This window comes from Lagenorhynchus albirostris, chromosome 6, assembly GCF_949774975.1.
Source record: "Lagenorhynchus albirostris chromosome 6, mLagAlb1.1, whole genome shotgun sequence".
Taxonomy (NCBI): domain Eukaryota; kingdom Metazoa; phylum Chordata; class Mammalia; order Artiodactyla; family Delphinidae; genus Lagenorhynchus; species Lagenorhynchus albirostris.
In genome coordinates, this window is record NC_083100.1 from 61,001,331 (window position 1) to 61,020,963 (window position 19,633).

General features: G+C 37.3%; 1 protein-coding gene across 1 annotated transcript in view; it reads left to right on the forward strand.

Moving 5' to 3' along the window:
* Positions 1-19,633, forward strand: part of METTL8 (methyltransferase 8, tRNA N3-cytidine) — a 99,254-nt gene that overhangs the window by 21,231 nt on the left and 58,390 nt on the right. The window contains exons 4-7 of the mRNA XM_060152663.1: positions 9,629-9,999; positions 11,374-11,423; positions 16,386-16,449; positions 17,649-17,788. Of these exons, the coding sequence (XP_060008646.1) occupies positions 9,629-9,999; positions 11,374-11,423; positions 16,386-16,449; positions 17,649-17,788 (625 nt within the window). The remainder of the gene's footprint in view (positions 1-9,628; positions 10,000-11,373; positions 11,424-16,385; positions 16,450-17,648; positions 17,789-19,633) is intronic.

Genomic DNA, 19,633 nt, shown 5'->3' on the forward strand with positions numbered 1-19,633 from the left:
GTACTTTTCTTGGAGGCCTTTGATATTTAGAGTTTAATTTAGGTAAGGCCTTGCCAACCTTAAAAATGGCTTCTAAAGTATTGGCCTATGCTACAATCACAAAACCAGAAAATAACAAGTGTGGGTGAAGATGCATTGAAATGAAGCCCTTATATGCCCTGTTAGAGTAATTATAAAATGGTACAACCTCTACTGAAAACAGTATGGAAGTTCCTCCAAAAATTAAAAATGGAACTACCATATCATCTAGCAGTCCCACCTCTGGATATATAGCCAGAAGAATTGAAAGGGTCTTGAAGAAATATTTTCACACCCATTTTCATAGCAACACAATTCACCATAGCAAAAGGTAGAAGCAACCCAAATGTCCAACAGATAAATTGATAAACAAAATGTGGTCTCTTCATATGGAATATTATTCAGGCATAAAAAGAAATGGAATCCCTGTCACATGCTATCATCTGGATGAACCTTGAGGACATTATGTTAAATGAAATAAGCCAGTCACAAAAAGACAAATACTATATGATTCCACTTATATGAGGTACCTAAAGTAGTCAGATTCATAGAAACAGAAATTAGAATGGTGGTTAGCAAGGGCTTAGGGGAGGGGGTGAAACACAGAGTTGTTGTTTAATGGGTATAGGGTTCCAGATTTGCAGGATGAAAAAGTTCTGGACATCTGTTTCACAACAATGTAAATATACTTAACACTACCGGGCTCTTCACTTAAAAATGGTTAAGAAAAAAAAAAAAAAAAAATGGTTAAGATGGTAAATGTTACGTGTTTTTTACCACAAATTTTTGTTTAAAAAGCACACTGAAAAAAATTTGGCCTCTGTCCTTCTCAATGCATAGCTGGGAACCGACAGGCAGTTGTCCCAACACTTACACTCTCTAGAGAGAATTTTCCTACCTTTTTTTTCTTAAATGATTTCTCCTTTAAAACAGGTTGATTTTTTTTTCTTTAAAAAAAACAAAAACAGCTTATTGAAGTACCAGATACCCATAGAAATTAACACAATTCATAAATTTTCATAAAGTTTTCATAAAACTCAGTGAATTTTCCCAACACCCACTTTAAGAAACAGAATATTACCAGTAGCCCAGAAACTTCCTCATGCCCTGTCCCAATTACTTTCCCAAACCCCTAAGACTCTACAAACAGCAACCACTATTCTGGCTTCTAATACCATAGGTTAGTTTTGCCAGAACAACTTGGTTCTGGTCATCATCATTTCTCAATCACTCATGTAGCACTGTCAGTGTACCTGTTAGATAGAATGAGAGGCAGTAAACTATGGCCAGGGGCCAAATCCAGCCCACTGCCTATTTTTATAAAGAAAGATTTATTGGAACTCATTTGTTAACATTGTCCATGGCTGCTTTTGAGCTATATCTACAGAGTTGAGTAGTTGCAACAGGGACCTTATGTAGTCCACACAGACTACGTACCGTCTGGCCGTTTACAGAAGAAGTTTGCCAACCCCTGAGATAGAATTTTGTTTCCAGATTGATCAGCTGTCCTGAAACTCCCCAGAGAAAGATGTTTGCATTCCTCTGTGCAAGCCAAGCGTAGTGAAAAGCACTAATCCCACTGGTAGTTAGCTATTGTTGTGACTTTAGTCTACACTTGAGGCTAAAGTTTGAAGCAAAGGTAGCTGTTGAAACTTAAGCTAATGAGACAGCCCTCATGAGCTGCCCTTTGCCAGTGAAGGGGGCAGTGTGGCCCTGTCTTATCCTCTGGCATCATTTGTTATCCCTCAGAGCTAGTTTTCCTTCCTTACTGTAAGCATGAATATGTCCTGGAGGATAGACAAGAAAGAAGAGCACCTGATCCACAGTAGAACCATTCTATTTTTATGAACTCCAGCCATGCAGTCCCAGAGTGGGATGTGGCCAGGGAGTGTTGGGGCTGGACTTGAGAGTGCATACCGGTGGCAGTTCTGCTCACAGATCAGCCCGTACTGCATTCCTTTGCAGGAACTCTGTCACACTGTTTCTGAGGAAGTATAATTTTGCTTCTTTGCCAGCAGCTGCACAGGCATATTTTCCACATTACTCAAGCTTCTGCTAGTGGCCACCTGGATGTGACAGAGAGAGTCAAGCCTAAACAGAATTAAAAGATATCAGTCATCTTAATTCTTTTCCAGGAAGTTAAAAATTATCCACAGTATATTTCCTGAGAATACGAAAAACCAAGGATTTTTTTTTTCCATGCTCTTTTGAGTATTTCTGTTTAGAACATAAATAGATGAGCAGTGCTGATAATGTTCCCTTAAAGGGCTCTGTACGTGGCTGCCTATTTTGGCCTATTTATGTTAACAATGAACTTGAGTGAAGCTAATGAGAAGGTTATTTTCAGGCCTTGGAAACCACAGTAAAGGAAAATGACAGTTCCCACAGAACCATAATGTGACTGAAATAGAAAGGTGGTGACTGGCCTTCCTCTATAGAAGCAGGAAAAGCAGACTGGAGAGGGCTGATGATACTGCTTTGAAGCATTTGGTTTGCTTATTAGCATGTGCAGTCTGTTTCTGAGCAAGTTTTCTGGCCGCCGTGGAGACACAAAAGAGTTCATTTTAAAATGACTCAAAGTGATCAAGGCTTCTGCTGGGTCCCCTCTGCGTCCTCCCTTCCTACCTCCCCCCACCCCCCCATAACACCACTCAGTGCAGTGGACTTCACACATGTCAGAGAACTGCTACAAGGAGAGGAACACACACATTGAGGGTGACCCTTACATCACACTTAAGCAAGGTTGCACAGAGCAGCAGTTGAGGGTGGCAAAGAAAGAAAACTTCTGTCCTGAGGAACTATATTGAGTGATGGGACATTACAGTGAGAGTAAATACCTACCCAGCCACCCAGTCCAGTCTCCAGCAGGAATCATCGACCTGCTAGTCTGCAGCAGCCTAGGTGAGGCTTCTAATTGGATATCTAATGTCTCTGATGAATGTGGGTCAAGGTGAATAGATCTGTTTAAAAGCTCTACTCCCAAACGTTGTGAAAACCCAAAGGAAGCTGTGACCCGGTTCTTCTCCCACTGCCCCTGTTAATCACCATCTCTTCTTATCCAGGAGGGTCCTAAGTCTTTGAAAGAGCCAGTTTTCTCCCATCATAAAGTATTCCATTTGCAGAATAGTATACGGCATGAGCACTGTCTACTGATTTTATCTTACTTATTTTAATGCCACTGGGAGGAAATACTGGTTGTTCTCCCATGCTGGCCAACTCTCTGGCAAGTTTCTTTTGGTCTCTGTGTGTCAGTCTCTCCTGTCACTCCCATTTCCCATTTGTCACCTATTGTCTCAGCCTTTGGTGAGAGCTGAAGTCCGGAAACACCCCCACAATTCTGAAAATAAGAACTTATACATCACAAATAAGACAGTCTTTTGCTGTACAGTGGTTGACATATTCATTCCTGTGATTAAAATGTAAAGCATCCGGCCTCTCATTAGCATTATTTCTTTCAATTAGATGCCCAGATTAATGATTTTTTTTTTTTGCGGTACGCGGGCCTCTCACTGCTGTGGCCTCTCCCGTTGCGGAGCGCAGGCTCCGGACGCGCAGGCTCAGCGGCCATGGCTCACGGGCCCAGCCGCTCCGCGGCATGTGGGATCTTCCCGGACCGGGGCACGAACCTGTGTCCCCTGCATCGGCAGGCTGACTCTCAACCACTGCGCCACCAGGGAAGCCCAGATTAATGATTTTTAATTCCACATTTCCTTTTGGTAATTTATTTTTTTTTTAATTTTTTTTTTTTTTTTTGCGGTACCGGGCCTCTCACCGCTGCGGCCCCTCCCGCCTCAGAGCATAGGCTCTGGACGCGCAGGCTCAGCGGCCATGGCTCACGGGCCCAGCCGCTCCGCGGCACGTGGGATCCTCCTGGACCGGGGCACGAACCCGTGTACCCTGCATTGGCAGGCAGACTCTCAACCACTACACCACCAGGGAAGCCCTGGTAATTTATTTTAAATTTTATAATAGCTCAGATTTCTTTTTAAAGCAGGTTAATTCAGAGAAATGAGAAAGATACATTTGGCAGTTTTTGAGTTAACATGATTATAATTTCCTGAAAACATCTCTAGTGTGTTATATCTCAGCTGGTAATTTAGCAAATGTAATGGGTTTTTAAAAGTTAATAACAAATGCAGCTGCTATTTTTACTTTAAAATACCATTGTAAATAACTATCTACCTAGGATGAGTTATCTATGTCGAGGAAAATAGGAGAATTCCACTATACCTTCCTTTGTGAATACCTTACCACTTGAGAGTGTCCTATGTGAGAAAAAAAAATAGAGTAGCTAAAAGTTTTGTGTGCTGATAAATTTAGGATACTTGTTTGTAGGTCAGCTTTGGTTGTTAATTTCATACAGTGCTCTTAGAAGTATACTTTAAATTTCATAACTTTAAGAGTTTTCCTTTATTAGACAATTAACTTTATCAGTGACATGTGGAAATTTCCAACTTCGAGAGCTCAGGTGTTCGTGTAATTGCTGTGCAAAAATAGCTTTAAATTGCCTTTTGTATAGGGAGGGTGGGAGGGAGGGAGACACAAGAGGGAAGAGATATGGGAACATATGTGTATGTATAACTGATTCACTTTGTTATAAAGCAGAAACTAACACACCATTGTAAAGCAATTATACTCCAATAAAGATGTTAAAAAAATAAAATAAATAAAATTAAAAAAAATAAATTGCCTTTTGTTACATTGCAACTTAGAATAAATTTTCATAATACATATTAATCATATCGTATATGTCAGATACATGTAAATGGTTTAATTCAATTTCTTAGTTGTTATATTCAGTGTGATTCAGGGTGAATTCTGAATATTTAAGTATGGTTAGTGTGTCATAGTCCTTCTTCCCCTCAGCAGTATTGAATTTAATAAATGAATAATTGAGAAGTTGCTTCATCTGGCTGTGGTTAAACAGATCACTACATCTCTTTTACGGCTGTTGGCAGAGAGCAATTAACTCTGAATTGGCAGCCTTGGAGAGTAAAGGGAAAATTTTCTCCTCCAAGAAAAATTGATCATTAATATACCTGTTTAGAAAATCAGTTGGACAAGATGAAGACAGGGCAGATTTCTCTACACTATATTCTTTTATCATTATTGGCCTGAACTTGAGTTGAGTGAACAGCAGGATTAAGCTAAATTTTTCACTCATGGTCAGAAAAGTTGCTCTTCCAATTCCCCTGTTATCACAGATACTCTTGCAGTTCAGGAAATTAAATTATATGCTGGAGGTGTTTCCTTGTCTCATAGCCATAATTATGAGTTTGACTGAGCTTCCGTGGGGTCTCAGAGGCTGTTATACATTACTGGGAACTGTGGAGTTGCCAGCATTGATTGAAGGTACTGCTAAAAGCACAACTTCAAAAAGCAAAAAAAAAAGTTCCAGCTCATTAGCCTTTATCCCAGACTATCCTGTTTTGTTTCTGTTTTGTTGCTGTCCCACAAACCCATCTATTCTCATAGAGCATTTTATGTTCCTGTTGCTCATCATAATTTCATCATACAACCTTGCATAGTTTATTTTTTATATAATTCAAATGGGGTTTAATTAAGTCTGTTTTTCTGATCTGTCTTTATGTAGGTTCACTCCAATCAGCATTATTTTTACTATTTGGTTATACTGATTATAAGTCATACTGAGGTTTTAATTTCAGCTTGATGCTTCATAATGAGAGGAAAGTACAAAATCAGAAAAACAGATTATTTTCAGAGATATTTTGGAGGGGGTTAATCTTGATTTTGTGTTAGGAAGGCAGTATAGTATAATGGTTAAGAGCATAAAGTCTGATAGAATTGGTTCAGGTCCTGGCTCTGCTGGGTGACTCTGGGCAAATTTTTTTATCCCCTCTGACCTTGAACTTCTTTGTCTGTAAATTGGAATAACATGTCTATCTGAGAGGTATTATTAGGATTAAATGGGAAAAAAATCCAAGTAACATTTGACATAGTGCCTGGCACAAAATAAACACTTAGTATGTACTATTGTGCTGCTGTTATTGGTACAATGATTTATGTGATGTTTGGTTTTTTCCTCCTAATTCCTGAGTGGGAAATACTTGAAAAAGGCTTGAAAGCGTATATATCAGCAGACCTTGACCATCATCTTTTAATAGTAATCAGATCCTTTTTAAAGATTGGATAAGCTAGGGTTGAATTTAGGTGCTTGATATATTTGGTACCTGCACCAGATTCTAGCCACCTCACTGCAAATTCATTTTCTTTATAAACTGTAGAAATTAAACAGTAGTACCGGCTCATATTTATGACAGCAATCTGATCCAAGATTTTGCAGTTTGTAGAACTGAATGTTTAATGTTCTCCATAAATTCATGGGATTTAATAGGAAAGTACATAGACTTTTTAGAGCTTAAACATAGAGATACTCTAATTCAGGGGTCTGGCCCGTGGCCTGTTAGGAACCAGGCCGCACAGCAGGAGGTGAGCAGCAGGTGAGTGAGTGAAGCTTCATCTGCCACTCCCCATCGCTCGCATTACCTCCTGAACCATCACCCCCCCACCCCCCACCTCCGTGGAAAAATTGTCTTCCACGAAACTGGTCCCTGGTGGCAAAAAGGTTGGGGGCCGCTGCTGTAATTCAACCCCTCATCAAATGAGGAAACTCTTTGGGCAAGTAGAATGAAGAATTCAACCAAGATTCTTTATCTTCATGTAAGATGTAGATAAAACTTAGCAAAAGGGCTTCCCTGGTGGCGCAGTGGTTGAGAGTCCGCCTGCCGATGCAGGGGACATGGGTTCGTGCCGGGAGAGGCCACAACAGTGAGAGGCCCGCGTACGACAAAAAAAAAAAAAAAAAAAAAAAAAACTTAGCAAAAGAAAGAACTACCTAATAATCGTTAAATTGTTACCAGCACTCCAAATTTCCATCTGATGGTTATAAATGAATATAAAATAAATTTTAGAGTTGCAGTCAGTGTATAGACCATTCTGTGTGAATATTTTCTCTTAATATTATTATCCTTTAAATTTTAATTGCTACATAAGTTTACTCTGTTTTGACATGCATGGTTTGCTTGGTCATTCCTATGTTGCTGGCTGTTTGAGTTATTTCCACTTTTTCTTATTATAAATAGCACTGCTATGAACATCTTTTCTTTCAAGTTACTCCACTGCTGTCTATCTCTTCCCCTGCCAATTAATTCCGAGGGGGATATTCCCACAAATTAATCACTTATATTACATTCTAGTTACTTATAGTTAGGTTCAAACTCACTTCACAAGTAACTTGGTATTGGAAACTCAAATGCTAGAGATTTGACTAAATATAGGTCTTCTTAGGTGGGTCACCTTTTATTAAGCAGAAAAATCTTTTACCAGCATAGAGTGAGTTACAAAGAGTGTTCTTAAGGTAAAAGGAAGAAGAGAAGGTGCGAGAAGACCCTGGGGAAATTTGACGGTTTCCTAATTCCTCCTGAGTCTGATTTTCGGAATGTTGTTTTGTTTTCTTACACAGTATATCAGGTACACTCCAATTTCTAAAAGTAGAGATAGAACTATTTTAAAGATATACAGCATTTTTAGATTAGTGATAAATAGGCTTCCTCCCATTAGTGCAGATGAGAGCATGTTTTGGACTTCAACATCACATAATTCTTTTGTTACAGAGATCTACTTTCATTTCTCAGACCTTAAATACAGATGGGAGTTTCTGTCTTTCTAGCAGTCCTGCTGCCAGATACAATTCAACCCTGATGGGAAGGAAGTCTTGTGGCCAGATGGGTGGGGATCCATGGTGCAAGGCCATAAAGATAAAAGTGGAAAGAAAAGAAAAAATATAAGGGCTTCAGGACAGGGTTCTGTAACAGAGACAAACCTGACTATAGGCAACTGCTTGTTCTGAGGGTAAGGGCTTCTTTAAAATTCTCAAAGAAATGAGTCTGTTGTTTTTAGTTTTAGTTTATTTTTGGAATAGATTATAATTTCACATGGATCAAAATTCAAATGAGAATTCTTCCTCAAACCCTGGTCCCCAGCCACTCAGTTCCACTCTTTAGAGGCAACCAGTACTACTAATTATGTGATTATCCTTCCAGAAGTATTCTGCCCATATAGCAGTAAATATGTGTATATACATACATGACTGTTTTTCTGTGTATGTACACACATGTATTTTTTTCTTCTTTTGTTTCTAATAAATAGTTGCATCATATACTTATTGTTCTACATTTTGCTTTCTCACCTAACATTAAGTCTTGAAAATTATTCTATATTAATGGAAGGTTTTTTTAATTTTTTGAAGGCACTTTAGAAATGTCACGTGTCTACACTGGGCGGAAGTAGTTCCTAACCCAGGGATTAGGTCTGGTATGTAATAGTATCCAAGAAATGTTTCTTGAGTGAGTGATTGAGAAAGTGAGTGAATTAATGATTATACTAATTTAAGCTGCAGATAGAAAGAGGCAGAAAGCTAAGAATTGCCTGAAGGTCTGAGACTGTTGACTTAACCCTGATGCTGAGACCCAGGGTAATCGAAGGGATGACATCACAAAATGCATATCTCTTTTTAAATTGTATCAGAAATTCTCTTTAAGGCTTCATATTAGGAGATGTCAATAAGAAGAGGTGCCTCTGGAGGTGGGTAAAGAATGGAGTTACAGGATGGCCCCTAGACCCCAGGAGTCAGATCATACGGTCCTGCTTCTGCTGTGACCGGGCTCCAGGACCCATACAAGTGGGTTCATTTCTCTGTGTGTCCTTTCTTCAAACGTGAAACAAGGGGGTTGGAGTAGATTATTGCAATGGACCGTTCTAGCCCTAAGATTATGTCATTTATTATTCCACAATTTCCTGTTTGATTACCAGTTTGCACAGACATTTGTCGTGTTGAAGCTGCATTTACAGAGACATAAAAAATGAGGTATCATTTCTCTAAGATAATAAAGAGCCTTACAGGTTATTGGTAAAAATGTGATCATTAAGATTTCAAGATTAGACTGTAGAAAGCAGTATGCAATGATTATATTCCTCACAAAAATTTATTGGCTAAACTATTGAGACAGAAGCAGACTTACCAGGGTAAGCCAAAATAACCCACACATTGACACATTTTGTGAGGATTAATACTCTGTAGTTTTAACCTTTAAAAGGTGAAAAAAGGGCTTCCCTTATCGCAGAAACTAACACACCATTGTAAAGCAATTATACTCCAATAAAGATGTTAAAAAAAAAAAAAAGGGCTTCCCTGGTGGCTTAGTGGTTGAGAGTCCGCCTGCCGATGCAGGGGACACGGGTTCGTGCCCCGGTCCGGGAGGATCCCACATGCCACGGAGCGGCTGGGCCCGTGAGCCATGGCCTCTGAGCCTGCGCGTCTGGAGTCTGTGCTCCTCAACGGGAGAGGCCACAGCAGTGAGAGGCCCGCGTACCGCAAAAAAAAAAAAAAAAAAGTTAAAAAAAAATCAGATAAATAAAAATTATTATAATATTAAAGTTATTCAATAGTAAATATAATTGTTATAAGTGAATAGTATATGTAATGTATTTAACAGTATTTAATTATTAAATATATTTAGTTATTAAAATAGTAACTAATGATAAATACAATTCATAGTAAAATAAATCCTTTTTCTTCTCTTTATTTTAGTGAAGTATGAGAGTGAAGCTAGTAAATATTGGGACACATTTTATAAGATACATAAGAATAAGTTTTTCAAAGATCGTAATTGGCTGTTGAGGGAATTTCCTGAAATTCTTCCAGTTGGTCAAAAAACTGAAGAGAAGGTAAAAGAATTATCATGGAATCATGTAGAAGTTCATGCTGCAAACTGTTTCTCAAGAATGCACTGCCCTACTATGCCTGAAGAAAAAAATCATGATAGAGAAAGTTCTGGCTCATCAGATGGTCAAAACAAAGCAGGATCTGATTTTTCCAACCTAGACTCCAAAGAACACAGAAAAGGACCTCTGAAGACTGAATTGTTTCCTGGTAGCAACGCCACTTTCAGAATCCTAGAGGTATGGTACTGCAGGGGCAAAAATTTTTCAATGTACATTCCATATTACTTTAATAACGATCCAGATTTTTTAGGGGGGAAATGATCAAATCTAACTATTAAATAAGTGTTCATATACTTCTGTGCATAAAAATTATTTAAGGGACTCATATCTTTAATTAGTCAGGTTTTAAGTTTGTGATTTAAAATTTTTTAATTTGTCTACTTTAATTTCTAACTTGAAGGAAGTTTTAAATACCAATAAAGTTTTGGCCTTAATTTCTATCTCTTTCTGTTATTACCCACTTTTAGGTGAAATAGAAATAAGTGAAGTATGTAATTTGCTATAATCTGGTGTAGACCTTGATTTTCTGTTTTAAAAAATAAACCTTTTCCTTCTGATTGTAAAGATAATATATACTGCTTACAGAGAATTTGCTAAAGAGAAAGAATAAAATAATCTACAGTTGCATAAACAAGGGATTTAATTTAACCACTATTAACATTTAACTGACTTTTTTCTCCTTTCGTTTATACTGTTTTGTATAGTTGAGCTATACTCTACCTGCATTTTGGGGTTTTGCTTTGTTTGTATTGAACATTATAACATAAACAGTTTTCCCTATCTTTAAAAATTCTCTATAAACATTTTCATGGCTGCAAAATACTATGTGGAATACTATGATTCTACTTACCTGTTTTCACTTGACTGGGCATTTAAATTGTTTTCAGGTTTTCAACAGCAAACATCTTTGGGTATAGACTTTTCTGCATTTTCTTTTATTATTTGGGTTCAATTTACTAGTTCATAATTTATTTAAAAATTTTAGTACTGTTAAAATATATTGCCAAATTCCTTTCTAAGAAGTTGTACTAATACCAATTCACAGCAGTGTAGGTCTGTTTCATCACACCCTTACTGATTGGAATATTCTTATTTTAGTGCTTTCTGCTTTGTTAGACAAAAATTATACCTTATTTTAATTTGCATTCCTTTGATTGTTAAATAGGTCATATAGTTCTTCAAACGTTTAGAAGTCATTTGTACTTCTTTTGTGTTCTGTTTATTTCCTTTATTTATCAGATGCTTTTTAAAAAATGAGCTCTGCCCTTTATCATATTTAATGCAAATGTTTTTTTCACAGTATGTTTGTCACCTTTTAATTTGGTTTATTTTGGGTTTGGGTATGTAAAAATTTTAGATGTTTCCATAAGTCAAATTTCTCAGTGCATATTATTCTTGTGATTTACTTCATTGCTTTTGAGTTTAGAAAACTCTCCTATACCCAGAGATCCAGTAAATTTCTTTTAGTTTTTTTTTTTAATAAAAAAATCTGACATTGGTGAGGAAAATTTAACTTTATTTTCATAATATTTGTTTATTCTTTGATTTTAGGTTGGCTGTGGTGCTGGGAATAGTGTTTTTCCAATTCTGAACACTTTGCAGTGAGTTTTAGAGTTTTCTCCTACAAAATTCTACATACCTATGGGAGGTTGAGAAATTCTGGGAAAAAGTTGTCATGTATATGCCAGTAGTGTTCTTGTTCCTATATAAACAATGACTAAAGGAAATTTCAAAAGAAGTGTCTTGGCTGAGTGTCTACTTTCATGTGAACTGAGAATTACTCTGAAAATAATGTTTCACAGGCATGGGTTGTCCACCATGAGTTGAAGTAATTTTTTAAGCTTGTGTTTATGTGGATGAGGGAATAAGAAGAGTAAGAGGTTGGATCCTTCTGCTAAGCTGGGAATTGCTGAACTTTAGAGATTTATTTACCCCTCCAGGTTATTTAGGTGTCATTTTACACATAGAGAATTGAGTTTAAAGCTTACACAAAATAAAGTGTAGGCTTTCAACTCATTTTTTTGTCGTCACTTCTGGAGCCACACCCAGTATAAAACCTTCTCAAATGACTGTATCTAGACTTGAAATTGTTTGGAGTTATAGCACCTAACCCTAAGATTCAAAGCAAAGATGTTCTCCTGAGTTGCCCTTCCCGTTCACCACCTCACCTATGTGTTTTAGTAGGCGATGAAGAAGATACACCTTACAAAACTTTAACACCTTTTACCTATGGCTGGTCTGTCAAGTCCCTATTTTTTTTTAAGTTTACATGATAGCTTTCCCATTATTTTTCCATTATAAAATCAACATAAGCACATTTGTAGAACGTTCCCATTAGAGGAAAATGGGTTGGGGGGAATCACCCATTATTCCCACCACCATTAGCATAGCTGCTGACAGAATTTTTGTTATAATTCCTTTCAGTCTTTTCACTATGCCTATTTTTAAATTTAAGAAAGTCTTTTTTTTTTAACTTTCCATTGTGAAAATGTAAAAGCATTCAGAAAAACTGAGTAATACAGTGTATTCTCATACACCCACCACCTTGTTTCAACAGTTACTAACATAAGGCCAACATCATGACACTTTAAGTACTTATGATGGATCTCCAAAAAGCAGGACATACTTCATTACTATTATAAACCTAACATAATAAAAATTAAGTAATTCCCTAATATCATCAAATTACCAGTTAAAGTGTCCAGCCAGAAGTGGTGCTGGCCAATTTGCAGTTCCGAATGGTCTTCCTCTTTCGGGACTTATTTTCTTTGTTTTCCCTTTTCCAATTTCTGGGCCAAAATTTCCTGTACTTTTATACCACGTAGCCAGATTCCTTCACCCCCGTGATCTCTGAACTTGTAATACACATAAATCTACTACACTGGCAGTTGATTGTGTGTTACTTTATGACTTACCTCAAGTTATTATTTAGCATATCGTTTCTCTATGTCTTATTTCTTCAACTACTATTCATATATTCCTTGAGGTAAAGAGCATATTTTACTCTAATCTGATTTTTCAGGTAGCCTAACAATACAATATAGATAGAGCTTGGTACACACTGACTGATTAATACCTCTGGCTCCCCACTTGTTAGTTGTATTTTTCCCTCTTCTACTTCTCCCTCCAACTAATAATTGCAAGCTCTTGCCTCTCACCCCCTGACTCTTTCTTTGTGGATATGTCTTTTTGGGTTTTTTTTGCCTCATATTCATATTTTAGAAATCACTGTAGCTCAATAACCTGAGATAATTAATTCATCTTTAAAAGGCAACCAGTGATTAGACTTCCAAAGGGAGGATTAGACTTCTTTTTCCCACCACAGAAATTGTGTTTTATTACTTTTGGAGGGTATAAGATTAATGTTTTACATTTTTAGAATATTTTACCATAATTAGACCTCTGGAATTGAGAGGTCATATCATTCTCCAAGGATCATTTAATTCTTAAACCCCTTGCCAAGAGAGTGCTTGGTGGTGTGGTGGTAGTGGTGATATTTACACCTGTTTGCTGGGAGAAGGGCCAAGGCAGTCAGCCGATTTTACTGAAAAGCTCTGGAAAGTCATTGGGTGATCACAAGACCAACTTGGGTTGCTGATGCAGTGGGAATTCAGTTTCAGAGGTGAAGCTGCCGTCTGGTAGGACACATGGCAAATGGCACATGCCTTCCTTTAGCTTACTAGACTGTTCTGTATCTTGTGAGTGTTTAGTAACTACTGCCCAAAGATAGACTGCATACCTTTCATAAAAGCTAGATGTGCCAGTGTCCAGAGAAGCATTTTGAGCTATATGGAAGCATTTATAGAACCATGTTAATTTCTTGAGTTTTTAAGTTCCTGGAAGGCAGAGGCAGATCTTCTTTAATGATGATAACAATAATGATAATGATGATGGTGATGATGATAGCAACAATAATAAGAATGACTAACATTTATTAGATGCTTACTCTTGAGTCAGGCACCTTTCTAGAAACTCTACATATGTGAGTCCATTCAATCCTTACAACCAACTTAGATGCCATATTTATCTCTGTTAGGAGTTTGGGATTGACATATACACACTACTACTATATTTAAAATAGGTAACTAACAAGGACCTACTGCATAGCACAAGGAACTCTGCTCAATATTCTGTAATAACCTAAATGGGAAAAGAATTTGAAAAAGAATAGATACATGTATATGTGTAACTGAATCACCTTGCTGTACACCTGAAACTAACACAACATTGTTAATCAACTATACTCCAATATAAAAGAATTAATTTTAAAAAATAAAGATGAAGAAACCAATTACAGAGAGATTAGATGACTCTTCCATGGTCACCCAACTAAGTGGTAGAGCCAGGATTCAACCCTTGGCAGTCTTGTTTCAGAGCCCTTGCCCTTAGCCATCATACCACATAGTACTATATGTATCTGAGTGTTTTTTGAGACATTTCAAACATGTGTGACCAACCAACAATTACAAGTCACAAATATATGGATTTCATAGGAAACAATAAGGGTATATATGCTGCAATAAAGCACAATTTTTATATGGGATGGATGAGAAAATATAAGCAGCACAAGTTTTAACTTTGATTCAGTACTAGTTAACTTTTCATAACCATATCCTATTCATGATACATTAATTTATTTGGACAGATCTTAATTTGAATACAAACCCCTAGTGCCACAGAATGGCACTATATATGAATACTATACTATATATGAATATTATACATGAATGTAGTATTCATCAATGAGTAGCATTTGAGAGTAATGCAAGCCTGGGTGAGATTTTGCTAAATGCATATTTGTGCTTATATTCCGTATTTATTTGGAAGTCCTCCTTGCTTGAAATGCCTCCTGAATCAAATTGGAAGTTCTAATTATGTGCTTCAAAGCCCATATATCCTGTCACACACTGGGCTCTCAGGATCAACTCTGCTTCTCATCCCTAGCATGTGACTCCCACTTCTAAACCCTTTCCCCTTCTTCCCACTTAGTAATGCCATCCCCCTCCTTCAAAATTCTTAAGACTTTCACCTGAGGGTGCCTGCCTTATGCACACTTCTATAGAAATTGTATATGTCCCCAACTAGGCTATAAAATCCACAAGAGCCAGGACCATACCTATAATTACTGTTTAGGACATACTGATCTCTTTCTGTGATTCAGACACACTACTAAGCAAGATGATGCAAGGATCCTTTGCTAATAGCATACAAGGTATGATTAGGAAGGGTACTGACCCACAAAATTCAAAGTACAGTTGACCCTTGAACAATGTGGGGGGTTAGTCCACGAATAATTTACAGTCGACCCTTCGTATTTGTGGTTCCTTCTGTATCCGCAGATTCCATCAACCACGGACCATATAGCACTTAGTATTTACTATTGAAAAATATCCATGTGTAAGTGGACCTGCGAACTTCAAACCTGTATTGTTCAAGGGACAGCTGTATGTGCCTGCCCATTAGTAACCATGGCTCAGCCATTGTTACTGAATTTCAGGTAGAGACCAAATAGAACTTGTCTAAGTTCAGTGGAGGCCAATTAAAATTAGTCAGGATTTTCATATGGGTAAACATCCCCCCCAAAAAAAAAAACCCCTGAATTTGCTTACTTTATTTACGTATTGTAGGTAAAGCAACTGAGTCTCGGAGAAGTTAAGTCAAATTCAGTGTTAATAACTGGCAAATCCAGGATTTAAACACAGGTGTAATTGGCTCCCAAATCCCATACTCTTACTAGACAGTTTTATTAGACAGTTTCATTTACTACTTTGTATTCTAATGCTTGGTCCATGTATAAGGCTCAATAAAAGTTTGAAAATCGGGCTTCCCTGGTGGCGCAGTGGTTGAGAGTCTGCCTGCCGATGCAGGAGACACGGGTTCGTGCCCCGGTCCGGGAAGATCCCACATGCCGCGGAGCGGCTGGGCCCGTGAGCCATGGTCGCTGAGCCTGCGTGTCCGGAACCTGTGCTCCGCAACGGCAGAGGAAAGAAAAGTTTGACAATCACTTGAAACGATAAGAATATATTAGTGTTTTATTATTTTTAGAAGTTGTATTTACATGCTGTTAATATAAACATATTAATATTATATTTAACAGCACGTAAATGCAACTGGGGGTTGAGGGTCCTTGGAGAGGATAGAACTTGGCTAAGCTAAGAGGAGTTACAGGCCACTCTGGCTGGAGGCAGACAAGAAAGAGTGCCTGTGAGGGGTAGGAGGAAGATTGAGCAACGCTGATGGATGGCTTTGGAGGCTTCCCTTGGGAGAGTATGATGGGATATAGAGCAAGTAGGCCCACATAATGGAGGGCCTTAAAATCAGGGCAGGAATTTGAAAGTCACCCTGTAATTGATAAGTGTTTGAGATAATGTTGGTTCAGAAGCAACATGAAGGCATCCACACACCACTGCAGAGAACAGTGTCTAAAAAGAAGAAACAACAAGCCAAGTGTCATCCAAAATTCTTTTAAAGAAATACTAACAAATTCAAACCTACACTTTCCTTTCTTCTGTAGCTTCAGCATATCTGGGCTCTAGATTTAAATATTTCTTTCATTTTCATAGGAATTCTCCAGAGTTCTTTCTTTATTGTTGTGATTTTGCTTCTGGAGCTGTGGAGCTGGTAAAGGTATGCCTTATATTTTCTTTAAAGAGAGCTATATTAAAAATCTAATTTTTTTTGCTGTTGAAGTGATTTTTTTTTAAATGTAACTGCATCAGATGTAATCTGTGACCATTTTTAACTGAACTTTTACAATTTTGCAAATCATATCATCAACTGATGCCTAAGATGTTACCCTAAAACAATAGAAGTTGTTTGGGATTTAATATAGAGTTCAAGAGAGTGGTTCCTACAAGGTGGTATTTATATTTATGTCCCTAGAGCTTTACACACAGTTTGGCACATAGTAGGCACTCATTACATTAAAAATTTTGGAAAAAAAAAAGGTCTGAAAAGGCATATATTACAAATCTAAAATGTCTCAACTGTAAGGAAAACAGTGGTGGGAACCGGGCCTTATTTGACCAATTCCCAAATGCTAGTAAGCATTATCATAGCAAAAAGAGGTAATTTTAGGAAATGGAAAAGGAATGGAAATTCTAACAAAAATGTATAGTAAACACATGGAACTTAATTTCTGGTAATAAGAGTTAATAGTTTTTCATTGTAGACATTTTCTAAAATACTGAAAAGCCTAAAGGGGAAGATAAAATTTACCTATAATATGCTTTTTTAGAGTCCTAGAGTGAATCACTGTTAGTATTTTGCTATATATCCTTCTAGCGTTGTTTTTATAGGCAAATTGTGTGTGGATGTGGTTTTTTAAAATAGCATCTTTATTGAGGTATAGTTCACATACCATAAATTTCACCATTTTAAAGTATACAAACCTGTGATTTTTAGTATATTTAGAGTTGTACAGCCATCACCATTACCTAATGTTGATTATGTACTATAGGATATTTATATATTAATGCCAAAGGAGGCATGGAATAAGCAGTGAGAGAGAGAACCGAGGACCATCTCAGTGCCTCTGAAGTAACACAGGGTGGGCTTCCAGCAACACTGCCTACTGACTCAGAAAGACTGCCCTACTCCACTTTTCAAGAAAGGAGGGATTGCAAAAGAATATTTGTTATCAAGTCCAAGTGCTAGACTTAATTTTTAATGACAGCTTGAAATAACCTAACAGAATACCTAATCCAAAAATCAAATTTATAGAAGAAAGGCACTTGAGAGAAGTTAAATTGACGTTTTTAATTTGAGAAAAATACTAGAAGTCTGCTAACAACTGTTTTTGTCTTTTCATTCCTTTATCATGACAGTCGCACGCGTCATACAGAGCAGCCCAGTGCTGTGCCTTTGTTCATGACGTTTGTGACAATGGCCTACCCTACCCTTTTCCAGATGGGATCCTGGATGTCATTCTCCTCGTCTTTGTGCTCTCTTCCATTCATCCTGACAGGTAAATGAAGACTAAAGGGCAGAGCAAATGTGTACAGCCCCTTTATCAGGAGTGGCTTTCAAAACTATCAAAGCAAAAATGACAATTCTTGAATTTATTATTTAATGAACTACATTATGTATAATATGCAGCCTTTTAAATGTAGTTTTTCCTTTCTTCAGACTTTCAGAAAGAAACTGGTGACACTACTTCTTTAGTGAGCTTTCTGTCACTGTCAGAATGAAGTAAGCATCTTCTGGCAAGACACATACCTATTAAAAGTGACAGAGCTTCAAGGAAATTACAAATTCAGAACAGCCTAGTAGACTCCCGAGAGGGTAATTGTACATTGGTGATCAGAAACAAACATCTTTGATTTAGCATCTTGCTGAATGTTCATGAAGAGGTGGGCTGTAAATCTGTTTGGCTTCACACTGGTCTATCGATGGGCTTTAAAATATTTGTTTTAAAGAAGCCCACTAGGGAATTAGGGGTTATCAAAATTTGCCAGATTAACCTCGGACCTTTATAATCTAAGATTGGCCTAGTGCCATCATTTAATATTCATGACTTAAATATTTTTGTTCACATAAGGTTTTGAAATAATAAATACAGCTTTTCTCTAAAGAGGAAGCACAAAGAGATATTACCAGCAATTACAATGATCACTTTTCTTAAAATTTTGCCACCTTGTATGTATTAAGACACATGTGGTAAGTGTCAGGGGTTGTGCCTTCATAATGTTTCTTAAAATTGGGTTTTCGTGATCTTCTGGTAATAGATACGGACTTGGCATCAACCGCTTTTTGTTTGGTGAGTGTGACTCTTTCCCAAAGAAATCGAGTATTGTGTCCTTCCTTCTTTGCTATTATAAGGTCACTAGGACCCTTTACAGTCCTTTCACTTCTCATTCAGAGATGTGCACTTTGATTACTTGTGGAAAAGCAAATTAGATTTCCAAATAACGAATGAAATATATAATTGCACCTGGTGAGATATATCAAGTTCCATGAAGTTACTTCCTCCCAGTTTCTATAACCTATTTCTTTCTGCTAATCTGTTTATACTGTTGGCATTATTCAGGTACTGGTAGAAGGATGTCACCTATGTATTTTGTTTCACAGTTAAAAGGATGAATAGTAAAAAGGATAGAGTAGGTGGATAGTGAACAAGATTTTCTGACACCTGTAACAGGAAATGTTTAAATTCAAAATGAGACCTCAAAAAGTCTACTTCAATTAGTTTAGATAATGTATTTTTGTCGTGAGTTGAATTGAATGTTAAAGAGAAGGGGAAGCAGATATCTTGGAAAGATTGTTTTTATAGTACATATATTCATTCTATTTATTTATTATAAAATAAGTTCAGATGTATCATGTCAGTAGCTACTTTCTTACCTACATGGAAATGATCTAAAAATGAGGTGAATGAGTAGAAGTTGGGTAATAGTAAGTGAAAAGTAAGGCAGTATCTTTAGGGTCATCTAGCACTGTGGTAGTAGATTCATCCCCAGGAAGATTCTAGAAAAATGGCTTATTGCCAGCTTGGAAGTTCAGCTAGACCTTGAGTCTTGGGGTCCCAGCTTAAATGGGAGTAAACCATAGAAGGCTACAAAAAAAATAGGTAGCTGTCCTTCCTGTTATTGAAATAAAAGTATAATATGTTTTCTAAAGATCTAAGCATCGAATAGTCAATAAACACTCTTTTTTTTTTAATCCCTTTTTTTCCTTCTCCTCTCCCTCCATCCAGCGATAGGTGAGGATAGCAGAGTTGGCCCAAGTCAGATGAAAAAAGAAAAGGGGCTTTCCCCCATTCTTGTCCATCTCACCTGCAGGCCACTCCCACCTGCATTTCTCAGGAACTGGC